This window comes from Macrotis lagotis, chromosome 1, assembly GCF_037893015.1.
Source record: "Macrotis lagotis isolate mMagLag1 chromosome 1, bilby.v1.9.chrom.fasta, whole genome shotgun sequence".
NCBI classification, from domain to species: Eukaryota; Metazoa; Chordata; class Mammalia; order Peramelemorphia; family Peramelidae; genus Macrotis; species Macrotis lagotis.
In genome coordinates this window covers 520144268-520164100 of record NC_133658.1, presented here as the reverse complement: position 1 = coordinate 520164100, position 19833 = coordinate 520144268, and the positions used below count along the sequence as shown (strand labels likewise).

Genomic DNA, 19833 nt, shown 5'->3' with positions numbered 1-19833 from the left:
TCTTTAAAGTAGCTTTTACACTCTTCTCTTTCACCCTCATTAAGAGTTTTGCTTAAACCAATCCACTATTCCATGTTTGGTTCTAACCATTACTCCTAGGCTCACATACAGGTTATTCCAAACCTCCAGTTTCTTTGAGGACTTGCCATTTTTTGTGATCCTTGCAAACACTTTAGTGTTGGCAAAGAAACAAAAGGTTTTTTCCTGGAATTCCTCTGTTTTCTGCATAATCCAATAAATGTTGATGATTTGGTCTTTAGTTCTTCTTTCTCTTCAAAAACCACCTGCTCTTCTGGCAATTCTCTTTTCACCGAATGTTGAAGCCTCCCTTGCAGATCTTAGGCATAACCTTTGCTAGCATGTGAAAAAGGTACAAGTATTCAGTAATTTGAACATTATTTGTTATTGTCCTTTTTTTTTTAAAGATTGGGACATAAGAAATTGATTCCACTCCAGTGGTCACTCTTGAGTCTTCCAAATTTGCTGGCTTAGTGAGTATAGCACTTTAATATCATCATCTTTTACAACTTTAAACAACTCAGCTAGAGTTTTATGTTATTACCTAGGAGTGGTTTGCATTTTCCTTTTCTAGCTTATTTTACAGATGAGGAAACTGAAGCAAACAGGGTGAAGCGATTTGTCTGTGATCACACAGCTAGTATCTGAAACCAGATTTCAACTTACAAACATAAGTCTACCTGATTCCAGGCCCAAAACTCTTCTCCTGCTTTTCCTCTTCTTCCTTTTTCTTCCTTCTTCTCTACTTCCTCCTCCTCCTCCTTCCTCTCCTCAGATTTTCTCCGAACCCATCACTGAATAAACTAGCATACACTCCCATCCTTCTTTGCTAAGATTCCTGAGAATTAAATAACAGCCAGGTGGAACATTTTATGGTTGAAGAAGCCAAGCAGTTAAGTCCAGTAGCTTAATCAGAGAGACCTGTCCCATGTCAGGTCTAGGAGCTCTTGTGCCTGTGTCAAGACTATATTATTATTATAATAATTATTATTATTATTATTATTATTATTACTATTACTATTTAATCCTATGTCTGAGTCATTCTGCCATTTTTTAACACTTCCTTCTTGTGTTGACAAAGCCTTCAGTGCTAGACCCCAGTAGCATTGTCTTAGTTTTTTAAATTAGGGTCCCTCACCTACTTACTAAGATTTCTAGTCTGCAAACCCTTCACTATTGTATAACTTCCCAGGGAATCTGTGATGAAGTTTTTCCTCATCAGGAGAGTTTTCTAGTATTTTATCATTAAAACAGTTGCTACTAACTGGTGTTATATAATTGTAATTAAACATCTGAGGAGTGTCCCAAATGCCTTGGTGGAGTTCTAAGTTCTTGAGTACATACATATTTAATAATGTATGATGTATTATTTATTATTTATATACAGACATAGATGTATATACACATTCCTACCAACTATCCATTGGCTTTATTCTTGATTTGTTTAATACACTAAATTAATTAAACAAGAATATTCTAGATCTTAAGGACAATCATCCTTATTATTTTAAGTGTTTGCACGTGTAGTATGGAGAAAGGATGTTGCGGTAGGGAGCTGAGGTATTTCTGTGATCAAGAACTGATGCCTATTTGAGTAGCACCATTTTTGGTTCACTGTATCTGACCTTTTATTAGTTTCTCTTGCACAAGAACCACATGATTCAGAGCAGAGATTCTTAACCTAGGGTCTAAAGAGAGGCTTTTGGATAAATTACAGAGGACTGTGACTTTGTGGTGTTTTGTGTGTGTGTGTGTGTGTGTGTACACATCTTTATTTTTACTAACTTCTAAATGAAATTTATCATTTCCTACAATTGTAAATGTAGACGGCAAATATTCTGATCAAAGATCCATAGACATTTCCTAGCCTGCCAAAGCCCTGGGTTAGAGGATTAATCTAGAGGGGAGAAACCACAGTTTGGGTGCTTAGTTCCCCAATAGCTCTCAGTGAGTTATTAGTTTCTTTGGGGAAAACCTGCTAACATTTGGGTGGAATTTCCAGCACCTAATTCTGGATCATCAAGGTGATTAATCATATCTTCAGTACTTCAACACTCTGTAGTCCCTAAGGAACAATCTATCTGCTTTATGGTGACATGGAGGGGAGTAACCGGTTAGGGTAGATGGGTGGAGGGTGTCAACTCTTTCTGGTGATTACCATTTTCTTGTTTAACTATTCTTTACTCCCCAAAACCAAATAGATACAAATTCCTGAAAGGTCAGTCACACCTATCAAAGGTGGTCAGAATGGTTTCATTTTAAAGGAACCAGATAAGAGATCACAAATTTTTTAACAATGAACTCCAAGATAGTTCCCAGGGGAAATGGGAGCAAGATAGGGCTAGTCCTTGGCACTTTCCAGATTTCTCCTCCCATCTTACTATTTTTTTTAATTTTTTAATTTTTTTAGGTTTTTTGCAAGACAAATGGGGTTAAATGGCTTGCCCAAGGCCACACAGCTAGGTAATTATTAAGTGTCTGAGACAGGATTTGAACTCAGGTACTCTTGACTCCAGGGCTGGTGCTGTATCCACTGCACCATCTAGTCTCCCCCCACATCCTACTATTTTAAAGGGCAGAAAATGAAAGTACCTTCTAGGTGAGGACCCAGGCCAATCTTCTGCTTAGTTTTGCCCCTGTGAAATATAGGACTAATTTCACAATCCCACAATATTGCCAGGATTCTTGTGAATGTAAATGTTATGGACCAGATTAAATGAATTTTGCTCCCAGGTTGATTGATGTGGGACCTGGCACTGGTCCCTTTAGGCAAGCTGTAAATCAAAGGCAGAAACCTCTTGAGGCTCCAGAGAACATCTTGTTCATTGCTTTTAATCTCCTTGCCTATGGCTTTTACCTGCTTTTAATCTTCTTGAGAAATGTCTTTCATTTCCTTAGAGAGTTGCTTTTTTTTTAACCTGGGGGCATTTGAAATTTTTTTTTAATAAATGGATTTCATATTTGAACCCTTGGGGATCTGTCACACCAAATATCGACCCAGTCCTCAAACAAGGTAGGTGGACTGGATGTTCTTTAATGTTCCTTTCAGCACTAATGTAGGATCCTCTCTTAAACATAGAGACACAATATCTATCCTAATAATTCTAAGTAAAGGGTGCCTTGGAGTCAGGAAGGCCTGTGTTCAATTCTGACCTCAGACACTTATTAGATATGTGACCCTGGGCAAGTCACCAACCCTGATGTCCTCAGTTTCCTCATCTGTAAAATGAGCTAGAAAAGGAAATGACAATCCACTCCAATCTTTGTCAAGAAAACCTTACATTAAGTCATGAACAGTTGAATGTGACCAAACAACAACAAATTAGTTAATCTATACTGGTGGTTCTAAAACTTTTTGGTCTTATGACTGCTTTATACTCTCAAAAATTAATGAGAACCCTAAAGATATTTTATCTATGTGTCTATTAATTTTTCTCATGTTGGATATTAGAACATCTTAGCATTATTATGATAATAGTTGCCATCATGAACCTCCTAAAAGGGTCAGGGGTCCTGGGATACACTTTGATAAGTACTAACCTCTACCAACCCCCTTTTTTTTGCAGATGAGGAAAGTTCAATCCAGAGAAATAGATTCATTTCATAATTTTTAAAAGCCAGAGCTAGGATTTGAACCCAGCTCTTTGACCTCAGATCTAACATTATTACCACTCTATCACATCATATCCTGGGCAAAGGGAGGAGGAGAGGAAGAAAGGGCAGGAAGGAGATATTTACTGTAGAAGTAATAAATAATTTGGTAGCCTTCGAGATGTTTAAAAAGGTTTTCTGCAATTGAATGATCTAAGATATTCAGACTTTGAAAAATAACAGATTATTGAATAATTGGATGTGATATAGGTATAAATATTTCTTCCTGACCACAGTTATGGAAAATTAATTTTTATCTGAGATTTCCAGAAACATTGAGCTCTTGCTATATTAAATTATTATTTGACATTCGGTCAATGTGGGGCAATCAAAATGTTTCAGAAACAAATTCAATTATATGGGTGAAAGGAAATAACTTTTTGCAATGAAATTTGATTATTTTTCATTCATGTGTTCATTTTTCAAGAGAAATTCAGAAAGCAAGTATGAGGTGATATAATCATGTGGTGTTTCTTAGTTATTCTTTCATAATAAGTTCTATTCATTCAGCAAATGTTGATTGAGTTCCTATTGCATAGAAGGCGTCATTCATATGAAGGGCCATACAAAACAAAGAACAAATCTAGAGAGGAGGCTCAGTCAAGGCAAGTCAAGTAGCAATAAAAGGAAGAACATATGATTGATCAACTTTCTGCTTCTTACCTTATATTATTGTTATTTCCCTTAGTTCTTCATTTCTTAATACTGATCTTTTCCCATTGAACTAATGGTCAGTTCTGACCATTTGTTCTTACTATGTTCCAGTCTATGAGCCAAGTCCAAGGGTAAGAGCCCAAGACAGGATTCTTTGGTCTAAAGTTGTACTAGAAGTAGTGATAGAAGACAGGAGAAACTTTTGGCATTCAAAGACTTCTTCAGTCTGTAATTACCTTCCTCTTCTGCTTCATCTCACACTAATCCACTAAGTGGTACCTTGGATAGAAAGCTAGGTAAGCAATCAGAAAAACCTGAATTCAAATTCTGCCTTAAACCTTTTCTGGTTACATGACCCTGAGCAAATCACTAAGCTTCTATCAATTGCAAAATGAGGATAATAATTGCACCTACTGCCCAGGATTGTTGTAGGGATGAAATGAGATAATAATTGTTATATTCCTGGCATAATAGTTGTTCCTATGGTTGTTTCTCTTTCCCTCCATGTATGTTGTGTCCAGACAAAGTGAGCTATTTATTTCATCCTCCTACATGAACTCTTTGCTCCATCTCTGGACCCTTATTAACAATATTCTCTAGACCTGGAATACTATCTCTGTCTTCCATCTGCATGGTAAATAATCTTCATAATAGTTTACTTTTTATTAAAAGAAGAAAAAATACAAGCACTTAAAATACTGCATTGAAAAAACATAGTAAATTATTTACAAATATAATTTTCATATGAAGTAGCTTTGCAGTTTAATTCACAGAAAAATATGTTGATCATTTCAAATTTACAGGTTGAAAGAACTGTTTATTTAAAATAAGGCTCCTATTCTGATTATGTGATTATGGCCATCACTCCCCCCCCCTTTTTTTTAACTTTTTTTTTTTGCTCAGAGGAGTCTATATCTTTTTGTTTTTAGGTTTTTGCAAGGCAAATTGGGTTAAGTGGCTTGCCCAAGGCCACACAGCTAGGTAATTATTAAGTGTCTGAGACCAGATTTGAGCCCAGGTACTCCTGACTCCAGGGCCGGTGCTTTATCCACTGTGCCACCTAGCCGCCCCAATCACTCCCCCTTTTAAATAACTCACCTAATAGCACAAAGAGATATGCAAAGCACTTTTCTCTTAAATAATAAAAGGAGGTAGTATGAGTTTTATTATCCCAGTTTTATAGATAAAGACACTGAGAATCAAAGCCATAACTGACTTCATCTGATCACACAGCTAGTTTCAGAGCAAGGTTTTGAATTCATCTCTCCTATCTTGGAGTCCTTTCAAATTCCATGTTTTATTGTCTTCTTTTTCTACTGCCAAATGCTGTTTATATTAAAATAATGAAAATAAAAAATAATTAAAATAAAATGAAAACATTAGAAGTAGTTGCTACTCATACCTAATAAAACATAAGGTTTAGATTTTCACATTTTTTTTATTAACCAAAATTGTTGGAGTTTTGTGTCCACAGAGTTTTGTGTCTGTATCAGGAATGGGAGCATTCCAAGCAGAAATTACCTACCCTAATATAATCAGAAGTCTTGAAACCCATTGCTCATTCCCCCAAAATGAATATTCTCTTATAACTTCTAAGCAATTATAGCTTCATATGTATTCTAAAATAATAGCAACTTGGATTGCCAAATTTTGTGGCCAAAATATAAGAATCAGTGTTATAATCACCATTTTTATAGATGATGAAACTGCACACTAAAACTATTAAGTCAATAAGTTAATGAACATTTGTTAAATGTCTACTATCTAATCAAGTACTCTTGTAATTGCTGAGGATACAGATAAAAAAATGAAAAGCAGTCCCTACCCTCAATGAGCTTACGATCAAATGGGGGAAGACAACCGAGAAAGGAAATCTGGAGGGAAGAAAGAACACAATATTGTTTTTGTTCTTGTTGAGTCCTCTCTGACTCTTTGTGACTCAATTTGGTAAAGTCCAAAGGATCAACATCAAACAAATGAGTCAATGGTAGAACCCTAGGCTAGGCTCCTAACTTGTTTCCTGACTAAATGTTGTTCTTTGTGTGTGTGTGTGTGTGTGTGTGTGTGTGTGTGTGTGTGTGTCCAAAATATATTTTATTTTTTATATTTACATTTTTATTTATTTACACATTACTAAAATAGTTTTGTTGTAAGAGTAGGCATAATCTTCCCCACCCCCCACTCCTTGCCAAATAGAAAAATCTCACAAAAAACAAAGTGAAAGAAAGGGAAAAATTGTATTGTAGACTGTTCAAATACCATCAGCTCTGTCTCTGGGATGGATCGCATTATTTATCGTTAAGTCCATCAGAGAAGTTGCTTCCATATTTTTTCCCAAAAGTTGCTGATTGTAATTCTCTCCATCTATTCCTCCCCACTCCCATTTATTCTATTTTTCTCTCTCCTTTCACTCTGTCCCTCCTCAAAAATGTGCTATGGGGGCAGCCAGGTGGCACAGAAGACAGCACTGGCCAAGGAGCTAGGAGTACTAGAGTCCAAATTCCATCCCAGACACACAAGAACCACCCAGCTTTGTGGTCCCAGACAGGTACCCAATCCCACCACCTTGTGAAAAAAAAAAACAAAAAAAAGTATAATGTATCTTCAACCCTCTTCCATGAGCTACCCTCACCTCTATTATGTAAATCCCTCTCCTCTACCTCTGTCTCCTTTCTCCCATTCCCTTTCTTTAAAATTTTTTTTTTAATTTAAGGCAATGGGGTTAAGTGACTTTCCCAAGGCCACACAGCTAGGTAATTATTACTTGTCTGAGATCAGATATGAACTCAGGTCCTCCTGACTCCAGGGCAGCTGCTCTATCCACTGCGTCACCTAGCTACCCATTCCATCCCCTTTCTCTTCTTTTTCCTCTACGGAAAGACTTCTATACCCTATTAAGTGTGTATGTTGTCTCCTCTCTGAGTCATTTTTGATGAGAATGAAGCCTCAGTCATTCCTCCTCACCTTCCCCCCTTTCCACTCTATTGCAAAAACTCTTTTATGTAAAAATATCTTAGCCTATTTTATCTCTCCTTTCCCTTTCTCCCAGTACATTCCCCTCTCACTCATTGATTCTATATAATATATTATATACCTTTATATTCAACTCTCTCCTGTGTCTTGTCTAAATATACTCTACCTACCTGCTCTATTAATTAAGATGTTTCATATGAGTTATCAGTATCATCTTCCCATGCAGGAATAGAAACTGTTCCACACCATTAAATTCTTCATAATTTACCCTTCTCATCCAACCTCTCTATGCTTCACCTGAGTCCTATATTTAAAGATCAGACTTTCTTTTCAGCCTTCGTCATTTCAACAGGAAAGTTTGAATTTCCCTATCTCCCTTACTTGATTTTCAGAATCTTTTGAGCTCCTCCATAGCCCAAGCCCAACTCCTATTTTTCGTGGAGGTTTTGGATTCAGAAGGTTGGACTTTGTCATCTTCTGAGTGTGTGTTTTGATCCTCCATGGTACCAACATAATTTATGGTCAGATTCTTTTTTTTTTTTTCGTATTTACTCATTTCCCAACTCTGTGTACATCAAAAACAGGGCACAGGCTGAGGAAATGAGTAAACAGTAAATGTTCTCTCTTTCTTTCTTCCAGTTGTGTTTTCTCCTGCTGTAATGGTGAGTCTTAAACATTCATGCTTCCTCCTCAAATGTGCTATTAGCATTTGGGATAATGTCCATGACTAGTTACATTGGCTGTTTTGTTCTAGTAGTGGATACCTAGATGACTCTCATTGAGCAGAGGGCTAACAGAAGCAAGAGTCAAAGGGAGGAGAGCCAGGAGTGTAGCAAACAGTTATAGTTCATAATGACTCGAGTCAGTTTGAGTGTTGAGGGAAATGAAAGAGCCCATGCTAAGGAGTTCAAAGAAGAGCTCCAAAGGTCAATGGTTACTGAGTCCAGTCAATATTATCTACCTCATTTGAGGGATGGAAGGAAATGATTTTTCTCTCTCTTTCTCACTGTCCCTTCCTCTTTTCCTCCCTTTCTCTTTTTCTTTCCTTTTCTCTCTTTTTTCTTCTTTCCTTTCTCTCTCTTTCCCTCCCACTCTTTCCATTCTTCTCATGCTCCTCATCCTTCCCTGTCTGTCTGCCTGTCTCTTCCTCTCTCTATTAGACTCTCTCACTGTAACTCCCTCTTTTCTTCCTTCCTGCCTTTTCTCTTTTTCTCTTCCTCTATCCCTCTCACTCCTCCCTCTCTTCTCATCCTCCTCATCCTTCTCTGTCATCTCTTCCTCTCTCTTACTATTTATTGCTCTTTCACTCTCTTTTCTTCCTTCTCTTCCATTTTGTTCTTTCTCTTCCTCCCATCCCCCCTCTTCTTATGCTCCTCACTTTTCCCTGTCTGACTTCCTCATTTTCTTTTTCTCTTCCTCTCTCTCTCATTTTCAGTCCCTGTTTTCCTCCTTCACTCCCTTTCTCTTTTTCTCCTCCTTTCTTTCCCCTCTTTCCTTTCTTCCTTTTTCTCTCTCTCTTGCACTCTCTCTCCCCTCTCCCTTCTCATCCTTCTAACCCTTCCCTGTCCATCTGACACTCCTCTCTGTCCCTTCATTTCTTTTTTCTTCCCTCCTTCCCTCTTTCTCATCATCCTCACTTCTCTCTGTCTCTCTCTCTGTCTCTGTCTCTGTCTCTGTCTCTGTCTCTGTCTCTCTCTCTCTCTCTCTCTCTCTCTCTCTCTCCCCCCCCCCCCCCGTCCTCTCTCATCTCTCCTCTCTCCTCCTCCTTTCTCATCATTGCTTCTCATCTTTCTTTGTTGCAATTTGAGTGTAAGGAGTATGCCACTGCAGCTATTTCTGCCCTATCCAAACCCAGAGGGGAGGGAAAAAAAACCTTGCCACTAGTCTTCCTTGGCTTAGTGCTCATGGTAGTCTCCTTCCCTTCCAGGGAAGAAGAAAATTCCATCCATTTGAAGCTGTAAGTCTTCAAGTTATAGTCAGGTTACATAAATTTTCAATCTCTTCTAGAGTAGAGGCAAAAGTTTTGAAATGCTTTTCATGAACCAAAACAAAGGGCTCTGACCTATCCTAGAGCTTCTTTGAGTTTCTCCTTGGCAGGGGAGCAGCCAAGCATTCCACCTCCTGTCTACACATCTTTGTAAGAACTGTCCTCTATCCTTGGGATGCACTCACTTCTTTATCTCTTCCTCTTAGAATCTCGAGCTCCCTTCAAAACTCTACTCAACTACCATCTCCTATATGAGGCTTAATACCCACTCCTCCCCATGACTGCCAATACCTCCCTGAAATTACTTTATAATTTAATTATGTGGGTTTGTGCCATTTCCCCCAATAGAGGGGGAGTGCCTCAGGTGCTTAGGAAGTATTTGTGTGTTGATGGATCAGTCTTCAAAAATCCTTTGATCCTATCCTCCTCATTGAGCTCCTGTAAGGGTTTATGCATAAGTTGATACTTTAGCCTACTTCACGTTTTCTCTTACAGGCATCTTCATGACACTGTCCCTGCTGTCCATCGTGTATGGGGCCTTGCGCTGCAACATCCTGGCCATCAAGATCAAGTATGATGAATACGAGTTCAAAGTGAAGCCTATAGCCTATATGTGCATCTTCTTCTGGCGGAGCTTTGAGATTGCCACACGGGTCATGGTCCTGGTCCTTTTCAGCTCTGTCCTCCAGATCTGGATCCTCCCTGTGGTGCTCCTCAATTTCTTTTGCTTTTTTTTTTACCCCTGGATTCTCTTCTGGAGAAGTGGCTCTCCCTTTCCAGAGAATATCAAGGCCATGACCAGAGTGGGCACCACCATAGTGCTGTGTTTCCTCACCTTCCTGTATGCAGGCATCAACATGTTCTGTTGGTCAGCTGTACAACTGAAGATCAACAGCCCTGACTTGATTAATAAGTCTCAGAACTGGTACAGGTTGATGGTCTATTACATGCTGAGGTTCATTGAGAATGCTTTCCTTCTCCTCATGTGGTACATTTACAAGACAGACATTTATGTGTATGTGTGTGCCCCCTTGCTCATTCTAAAGCTAATGATTGCATATTGCATAGCTATCCTCTTTATGCTAGTGTTTTACCAGTTTTTCCACCCTTGCAAAACTCTCTTTTCATTTAGTATTTCTCAAGGACTATTGTCATGCTTCAGGTGTCTTTGCTTTCCATGTAAAAGGCAGAGACATGGTGACCCAGCAGAGAGAACAGACTTGAAGTCACCGGATAATGAAACTCCTGTCCAACAGCAAAAATATGAGCCCCAGAACAGAAACTCGAACCTGAATGTCCCTTCCAATTCTTAATTGGACCAGTGGTAAGATGTTGTCTCTCCCAACAGCTGTTGCTTATGCCTATGCAAGTCCTTTGGTCTTGTTTTCTGGGTCTGATGGATGCTTGTTCAGACAACCTATAACAACACTGCACATGTCTTTGGACAGAGAGGAATTTATCCCTACAAGTGCACCCCCTACTCCCCTCCAGCTAGCTTGCTCTGTGTGCCGTTGGAGTATGGAATATGAATGTGAATGTGTATGTTTGCGCGGAGACTGGCACGAGAATGGCAGGCTATCAGTCCAGTGTGGCACAATGCAAAACACCCTATTTAACAAAGGTTATGTGTATGGGCTTGAATGCTTGTGTTCTCCCAGTTGACATTGTCCTCTTTGGTTTAAAAACAAACAAAAAAAGGACATCTTGCTTTTGTTACATTGCAGGTCAGAACCTCATGGAATTTTATCTCAGGTTTTGGGGGGAAAAAAGGGAAATTTCATTGGAGTGATTGGACAGAATGAGGAAAAGCTCCCCTTTTAGGGAAGAGAGGTCCTGATTATCCTGTCTAAAAACTCAAGACTATTCTTCATAAGCCTTGAGGATGGTCCTTGTGTAAGAGTTGCCTTAGTGACTGAGAGTTCCTGCTATGATTATATTTATCAGATCATGACTTCTCTCTCTCTGCATTTCTTAGAGTGGAACTATTACAGTCCAACCTATAAGGAACCATTGAACACTGACTTTTTCTACTTGTTCTTAGCCCAAGATGCTTCTGTTTAATTGCAGAAAGAACCTGGTCTAATGGTGGCACTAACTGCCAAAAGAGAAGGCCTGTGAGTTTGATTTTCAAATCCTTGAATGTGCTGTTTTCACACTTTGTTTTCACACTTCCCCTATCAACCTCAGGTCATATTTATTCAAGTATTTGGATCCAGAGATTTTAGGTCCCTAGTGATCCTTTGAACAAACTTGCATTCTAAACTGATTTTAATTCAGAAAGAATTAATAGGCATTAGATATGTAGGAGAATGTCTGGTTCATAAGATGCATTAAGCATTAAAATGACCATGTGAGGGAGTTATGCAGTCTCCTTCTCTAGGAGCCTCTACCAAACAGTATTCTTTTAGGGATGGTTAGATGTGGGTAACCTTGAAGATAGTTTTCTAACTTCTTAAAGTCTTCTCCTGATTCAGGATTTTGTGAAGTCACATAAAAATCTGAGTTTTATTCAAAAAATATTTTTGAATGTATATCATTTCTCCCAAAAGACTTAGCCAAGACCAGACTAACCATGATAAGAATCTTAATGCTACTACCCTTCTCCATGGTCCCAAAGAAATTAAGCAACCAAGAATCCAGTGACTACCTAGAATCCCTCCTTTTGGAGGGATACATTCTGAATCTGTAGTTATTGCAACAAACTACAGAAGGATTCTGATTCAATCAATTCCTCCTTTATTTACCTCTTCAATTTGATATTCTGTGTTTGGATATGAATGTATATATGTGTTTATATGTTTAACATGAAGTTGGGTAGCATTTATTCAATTATCTAGGGAAAATATGATCCAATACCTTTATTTTTAAACATTAAAATTTTTTCCCATGTGATACCTGGAACCAGATTGAAACAGACATCATTTAACATTATTAAAAATTAAATAATGGGAATGTTATAAGATAAACTTAGATCAAGGACATTAAATTAAACACCATTGTGTCAGAGATGTAGTCTTTTTGCAAGACTGTATTATATAGCAAGATGTATTTGTCAAAGTTCTCACTTTTATTTGTAATTCACATTGGGTTCAATTTCATATAGAAAATACAAAATGTACATACACACAAACACATAACTTGATAACCTTTTTTTTTATATTCAGGGAAAATGAGACAATGTAAATGTTTTCCACCCCTAAAAGGCTTTCTCGTGTGTTTTACTATTTTTATACACTTTAGTTGATCTGTCTATAAATCAAATCTTACCTTTGTCTTTGTATATTTAAAAATTTTGAAGTATTTCAAATATGCTTCTAAAGTCAGTAAATTCCCTTTTTTGTTCAAGCGAGAGAAAAATATCTTGTGAAAATATCTCACTGCCTCTTAGCCCACATCACTTGTACTTGGTCTAATGCAAAAAATTTTTTTTGTTCTAATGCAAATCATTATATGTGTATGTGTTCCTGTTGCATGTGTACATGTTGATATATCCTTGTATATACACACAGAGTTGTGCATGTAGATAGATAAGTATATTTAAATGTACATAGACATGTACTATATGATCACATAAAATATTTTTCCAAAAATTCAAAGATTAGGAATAGAATAAAACTAAGATCACTCTTTTTCTGCAGATACTTAGTGAAGAAAAAGTTTCTATTAGGATTGTGTCTCTCTAAGTGGCAGCACAACTATTCCTGGCTCTTACTTCCATTCCTATTGTCTGTATTTAAGCCACTCTGTCGCCTCTCTGTCCCTGCAACCCCCATCTAACAGATGTAGTAATATCTGACCCTCATACCTCACAGGGGAGTTTTCAGCATTGAAGCAGATAATGATTATGACAGTGCTTTCAAAATGTACCATGCAAGTCTAAGGTGGCATTATTTTTGGTCACCAAGCTCAAAAGGGAAATTTGTTACAATAAGAAAGGCTATTTTATCCTAGTACCAGCATTTTGATTTGCATCCAGCTTCTGAATGAATTATTCGTTGTTTGACCTTGTGGAAACAGGTTTGATTGAATAGCCTCTACTTTGGAAAGGGAAGTATACATCTGTTCTGACTCATGTTGCTGCCTTTACTGCCTGTGTTTATAAAAACTCACATTTATGAATATGGGACTGGTAGGGAATAAAAATAGCTTGCCTCTTTCTTTCAGATAATCCTAAATATGCTTCTGCTGATGGGAAATCTGGCTTCCCGCCCCCCATGCTTCCACAAAATGTATGGAAGGCACTTTGAATAATCAAATTTACAACTTGGAGGTCTGATACTGTTAGGTTTGTATTTAAAATGTTTGAAAAATATCTTTTTGATCTTAGACATATAGAGAAGGCCTTAATGTGAATTCTCAAATATAGGGCATTTCCTAGGAATTATCTTTTATCATCAAAAGGCTGTTATGGTTCAGTATATGTATGTATGATTATTGAACTTTTGTGAGAAAATTTGTACTCTGAATTAGGCCCACCACAGTAACTGTAATAACTATAACCTAGACATGTGATTTTAATGGCTGACACTGCTGTCATTGTCCCTAATAAATAATGTTTATGTTTCTTTTGATGGTACATCATTCTCTGTGTGTATTCCTGATCATTGCTTTCAAGATTCAAAGACCATTCAAAGCAGGATGATTTTTAAAGTTATGCCAGTGGAATTGATGATGGATTTTTCTTTTACTTTTTGTTTTTTTACAAGACAAATGGTGTTAAGTGATTTGCCCAAGGTCACACAGCTAAGTAAGTATTACGTGTCTGAGTTCACATTTGAACTCAGGTCCTCTCTACTCCACTGCACCATCTAGGTATCCCTGATGATGGATTTAGATTATCAGTTGGAGAACTTAAGTTATAACCAGTAACAGAGAGTTGGGTGGAATTATATTTAGCAACCAAGGCAAGAATGTCCAGATCTTCTTTTTTGTCCAGTGAGTTTTCTCTTGTGTGCATTGTTTTTTATATTTTTCATTTGTGTCCAACTCTTCATGGCCCTATTTGGGGTTTTCTTGAAAAGATACCCAAGTAGTTTGCCATTTCCTTTTTCAGTTTATTTTAAAATTGAGAAACTGAGGTAAAAAGGATTATTGACTTGCCCAGGGGTCACATACCTAGTATGTTTTCAAGGTCAGATTTTCATTCAAGTAGTGGAGTCTTCCAGACTCAAGGCCCAGCCGTGTATTAACCTGGTTTTCCCTTCTCCACATTGTGTACACATGTTCAATCAAATATTCTCACCATGGCTCATTAAGTAGTATATTGAGATCCATAGACTAGATAATCCTTATAGGACAGGGCAGACAAGCACAGGTTAGGTCTTATCAGATAATTCAAGGAAGTGTAGAGAGGAACCCCAGCAGGGGAACAGGACAGCAGTTACTAGATAACAGTCCAAGTAGAGATGAGCATATTATTGGGGAAATCTAATCAGTAGCTAGTGGGGATCCAATCATGGAGACTTAGACTCAGATTTAGGACTGGAGTATTTGGGAGGACTTGAATACTGGATAGTGATAAATTGTGAGATAGTTTATGGGATGTGTTTATTAAGACAAATGAAACAATTAGATACAAATGGCTCAGCATTCCAGAAGCTAACCATCAAGATGACTGGAGAAAAATATCAAAATCTTGAATTAGCCATCAATCTGCTCCATGTTGATAAAGGAAACGTGGTGTGTATTGGTGACATTTACTCTTCTAAAGGTCACCCTGTATTTTTTAAGTGTTTATTGATGTATATTTCTTGATGTGACAGATTGATGTATTTGATATCAGAGAGCCTGGATAGAAATCCAAGTTCAACCATTTACTGTGTGTAATATTGTACAAGTTACTTAACTTTTAGGGGTGTCGGTTTTCTGATTTGTAAAAATGGCCCTGTAATAATAGTTTGCATTTGTATAACACTTTAAGATTTGAAAAGTGCTTTACAAATGTTACCTCATTTTAATCTCATTATAACCCTAGGAGTTATCATTTCCATTATACAGATGAGGAAACTGAGACATAAAAGTTAAGGGACTTGTCTCTGATGATGGATTTAGATTATCAGTTGGAGAACTTCAATTATGGCCAGTAACAGAGAGTTGGGTGGAATTATATTTAGTAACCAAGGCAAGAATGTCCAGATCTTTTTTTTTTAGGTTTTTGCAAGCCAATGGGGTTAAGTGACTTACCCAAGGCCACACAGCTAGGTAATTATTAAGTGTCTGAGGCCGGATTTGAACTCAGGTACTCCTGACTCCAGGACCAGTGCTCTATCCACTGTGCCACCTAGCTGCCCCCAAATCTTCTTTTTTGTCCGGTGAGTTTTCTCTGGTGTGCATTGTTTTTTAATTATTTTTCAATTGTGTCCCATGGTCCCAGATCTAGTGAGTATGTGAGGCTGGCTGTGAACCCAGATCTTCAAGAATCAGTGATCTATCTCCTATGCCACTAAATTTCATCATAATTATATATGACTGCCATCATTTTTTATGGTTCTAAAAAATTTATGACCTTTTTTGTTTTTATTTTACATGACAACTACTTTCCAATGTAAATCCCCATTGAACCTTCTTGAATTTCAAAGAAAAGGTAAAGCAAGCTGACTCACAAAACTAATGCATCTGATAATGTCTAGAGTATTCCATCCCCCTGGGTCCCCACCTCTCTAATGAGAAGTAAAATATTTCATTATCTATTCTCAGAACCAAGAGTTTTCATTACAAATAGTCTTGGTGGAGCTACCTTTGAGTGTTCTTTTCATTTTTGTATGTAATTGCATCAGATCATACCAGGGGACAAATAAGACTCCTCTGAAAGTTCATGCTGTTCATCCTTGTTTCTCTGAATTCCTCAATTTTTAATAGTATGTTAATATGACAAAATTTGATCATTTTTTCAGGCTCTTTCCAATCAATAAGCCCCCATTTGCTTCCAGTTTTTCCTACCACCAAGAAAGGGATCATACAGTAATTGGCAGTGACCTTGAGTTTGAAAAGTCAACATAAAAAGTGTCTTGGAATGAGCTCACTTGTTAAATCAACCCCTTGAGAGAGCTAGTTGTCAACACCTGCAGTGTGTGAAGAGGCCCATCTGGGACATTTGACAGTCTGGATCTGTCTGGCTTTTAGCTACTGGTCCAGACGGAGTTCTAGGGATTTTGTCTTTTGATGGAGATAGGAGTTGACAGAATGACCTTGACTTTTGTACAAACTGTTATAAATTCTTGAAAACATTATTTGAGGAACACACACATGCTCATACACATGTTCAATAAGAGCAGATAAGATTGACTTGTTTCCTATCTTCCTAGAATAAAATCTTATTTTATAAATGTTAATAATTTATAATTATATTTTTGTTTACTTAAATAAGCATGTTATAGCACTTCCCCCTTCCCAGTGAAATCAAAACTCCCTAAGAGCAAAAACTATTTTGTTTTTATAAATTAGCTCCCAGAATAGTTCTTTATTCTATGATTTTTAAGTCTGGACTGTGATTTTGAGAACTCCCTACCCAGTTGCAGATCAGCAGCTCCTTTACAACTAAGTCTTAGAAAATACTCTGGAGCACTGAAAAAATGATTGGTCATTCAGCTATTTATCAGAAGTGGAACTTTCACCCCAGTCTTCCTGACTTTCTGATTTCTCCACTTTTTTAGTTGCTACACCATGTTTTCTCTCTCTCTCTCCTCCTCCTCCTCCTCCTCCTCCTTTTTTTCTTTCTCCTTTCTCTTTTTTTGCTCTTTTTCTTCCTCTTTTTTCTTTCACTTTCTCTTATTCTTTCTCCTGCTATCCCTCTCCATACATACACACACACATACACACACACACAAAAAAAACCCACCTTTTTCATTTTTCTTTCTTTTTTCCTTTTTTCTGTCTTTCTTTGACTCTGTCTCACTGTCTCTATCTCTGGTCTGCCTATCTTTCTCTATTTCTCTCTGCCTCTCACTAATAAAGAGAACTCCCCATTAGGAAACTCTACCAATGAATACTGGCAGCTTATCTGCAAGTTGCTGTTGTACTGTGTAATCTGGAGTGTTGGATTAGGACTTGCCTGGCATCACACTGCGACTGTGTGTCAGAGACAGGATTCAGACCCAGGTTTGTGACTCTATTCACTATACTTTGCTTACTTTCTCTTTATACATATTAGGTGCTTAATAAAAGTTTGTTGACTTTAAAGTCTATGTGACTTAGAGACTTTTGGCAGTTTCTCTTTTTTCCACTTCTTTAAAAATCTGAGGAAATCACCCCCTGACAGTGATTCCCCCTTGAAAACAAAGTAATTCACAAAAATAAAAAAGGCAAGTTTCATAAAAACCTGGAAGAAAAATAAAAAGAACTCCAAACAGAACCCTCAGTAAGAGCATGTCCCTTATTATAATAGACATAATTGTGCCCAGTCACCACCGGTCATTTGATTGATCAGTATGGTCTTCTTCGATTCTGAAGGACTAGCAGTAGTGGTAGCAGTTATAGGAGGCACAGCTCTCTAAGAGTTCTTTCATCTGGCATGGTTCAGTCTGAATTTCTTGTTGTCCCTTCTTCTAGCTTTGTGTCATGCCACTTGTGACACTCAGACAAATCACAAACCCTCTTGGTGGACACATCTTTCTTAATGGATGGAATCATTGTTGAGCACAGGCTTTGTCATTACAAAGAGAGGAGATGGACAACCACAAGAGAAGCTCTGCCATTATTCCTGATTATCAAATTTGGGAACTACAGAATTTGATGTCCTTCTCCCAACTGATGTTTAAGAAATCTGTCAGAGGAAAACTAATATTCCTCAGTCCTTAATAACATGTCTTTCTAGTCTTCTTAGACCACATTCTCATTGACAAACTCTTCAAACCAGTGACAACAACTCTCCTTGATGTTTCTTCCATAATATATTGTACTTTCCAGATCCAGGCATTTTCACTGACTGTTCCCTAAGCCTGGAACTAACTGTCTCTCCTCATTTTGGCTTTCTGTCTTGTCTTCTGCATGAAGCCTTTCCTTATCTTCCTTAATCACAACGTCTTCTCAGGCTGTGTAAAATATACACATACATGCACACACACACACACGCACATATATATATTTTACACATATATATGTATGTATAAGTGTGTATACATACAAACACACTCATATCTATACAGACATGTAGCTGCTAGGTGGGTGGGACAGTGAATAGACTACCAGATCTAAAGCCAGGAAGACTCATCTTCAGCTACTTATTAACTGTGTGATCCTGGGCAAGTCACTTCACTCTGTTCACCTCAGTTTCTTCTTCTGTAAAATGAGCTAAAGAAGAAAATGGCAAACCACCCAAGTATCTCTGCTAAGAAATCTCCAAATGGAGTCACAGAGAGTTAGAAACAACTGAATAACAGATACTTATATTCTTACATATCCACATAATATATGCATATATTTGTTTATATACATCTACATACATATCTACATATCTTCTTTGAACATAATTTTTTACATGTTGTCTCTCCCTTTAGACTATAAGTTTCTTGAGGGTAAAACTTATTTTTTTAATCTTTCTTTGTTACTCAGGTGTTTATTTAGCACAGCATCTGGCTAACAATTGGTGCTGATTCAACCAAGTACTCTTTTGTTTCTAACAGGTCTTTTCACTTTTCTGGATCTCTGATTTCTCATCTGTAAAATGAAGGGATGGCGCTTCAGGATCTCATGTCCCTTTTCTATAGCTTTTTAAGCAATGCCAACTCTGAGTAATATTATAAACTAGAACTTATTATGGGTTCTCCCTCACTATCCATTTTAGTTTTCTTCTTTGTCTCTATCCTACCCTATCCACTCTCCCTGCCCCCATTCACAAACACCTTTTAGCACCCTCTTCCAATCTGTCTTTTTCTAGATTTTGGATCTTCAAGATTCCTTAGAAGTATATACAATTTTACTCTCTCCAAAGAATGTATCTGTATTTGAATAGGTGTCTGTAGACATAATGCTTTAATTCAGAGTAGTGGCTTACCCTAGATGGTGGAGATTACAGTCAGATAATAAATATTAAGGACCCAGGCACAAAAGGACAAAAGACATTCTCTGCCCTCAAGGAGCTCACACTAAGAGTTGGGGATGGTGAGATGGAGAAGAGGAACAAAACATAGAAGAGATGAGGTATAGAGAGGGGTGAGTAGGAGTGAAGGGTATCCAGATGGGAAATTATGAGGCACCCCCACTGCCTTCTCAACCTGGTCTTTAAGAATTTCAAGCTAACAAGTATTTATGAGTTGACTTTTGTGTCAGATCAAGGAATTTTCACTGACTGTTCCCCAAACCTGGAACTCTCTCTTTCCTCATCTTGGCCTTCTGTCCTCCTTGTCTTCCATCTTCTGCATGAAGTCTTTCCAAATCTTCCTTAATCACGTCTTCTGAAACTATGTTCAATATGCACACACATGCATACACATTTATGCTAACTACTGAGGATGACAAAGAAAGACTAAAACAGACCCTGCTCTTAAAGAGCATGCAATCTAATGGGGAGACAACATGCATTAAACTCTGTATGGATAAGATATTATAGAGAA

At 37.6% G+C, this 19833-nt stretch overlaps 1 protein-coding gene across 1 annotated transcript in view; it reads left to right on the top strand.

Moving 5' to 3' along the window:
• Positions 1-13847, top strand: part of XK (X-linked Kx blood group antigen, Kell and VPS13A binding protein) — a 54734-nt gene extending 40887 nt beyond the window's left edge. Inside the window, exons 4-5 of the mRNA XM_074214197.1 lie at positions 9779-10607; positions 13448-13847. Coding sequence (XP_074070298.1) covers positions 9779-10596 — 818 coding nt within the window. The 3' untranslated portion in view covers positions 10597-10607; positions 13448-13847. The remainder of the gene's footprint in view (positions 1-9778; positions 10608-13447) is intronic.
• The last annotated feature ends 5986 nt before the right edge of the window (positions 13848-19833 follow it).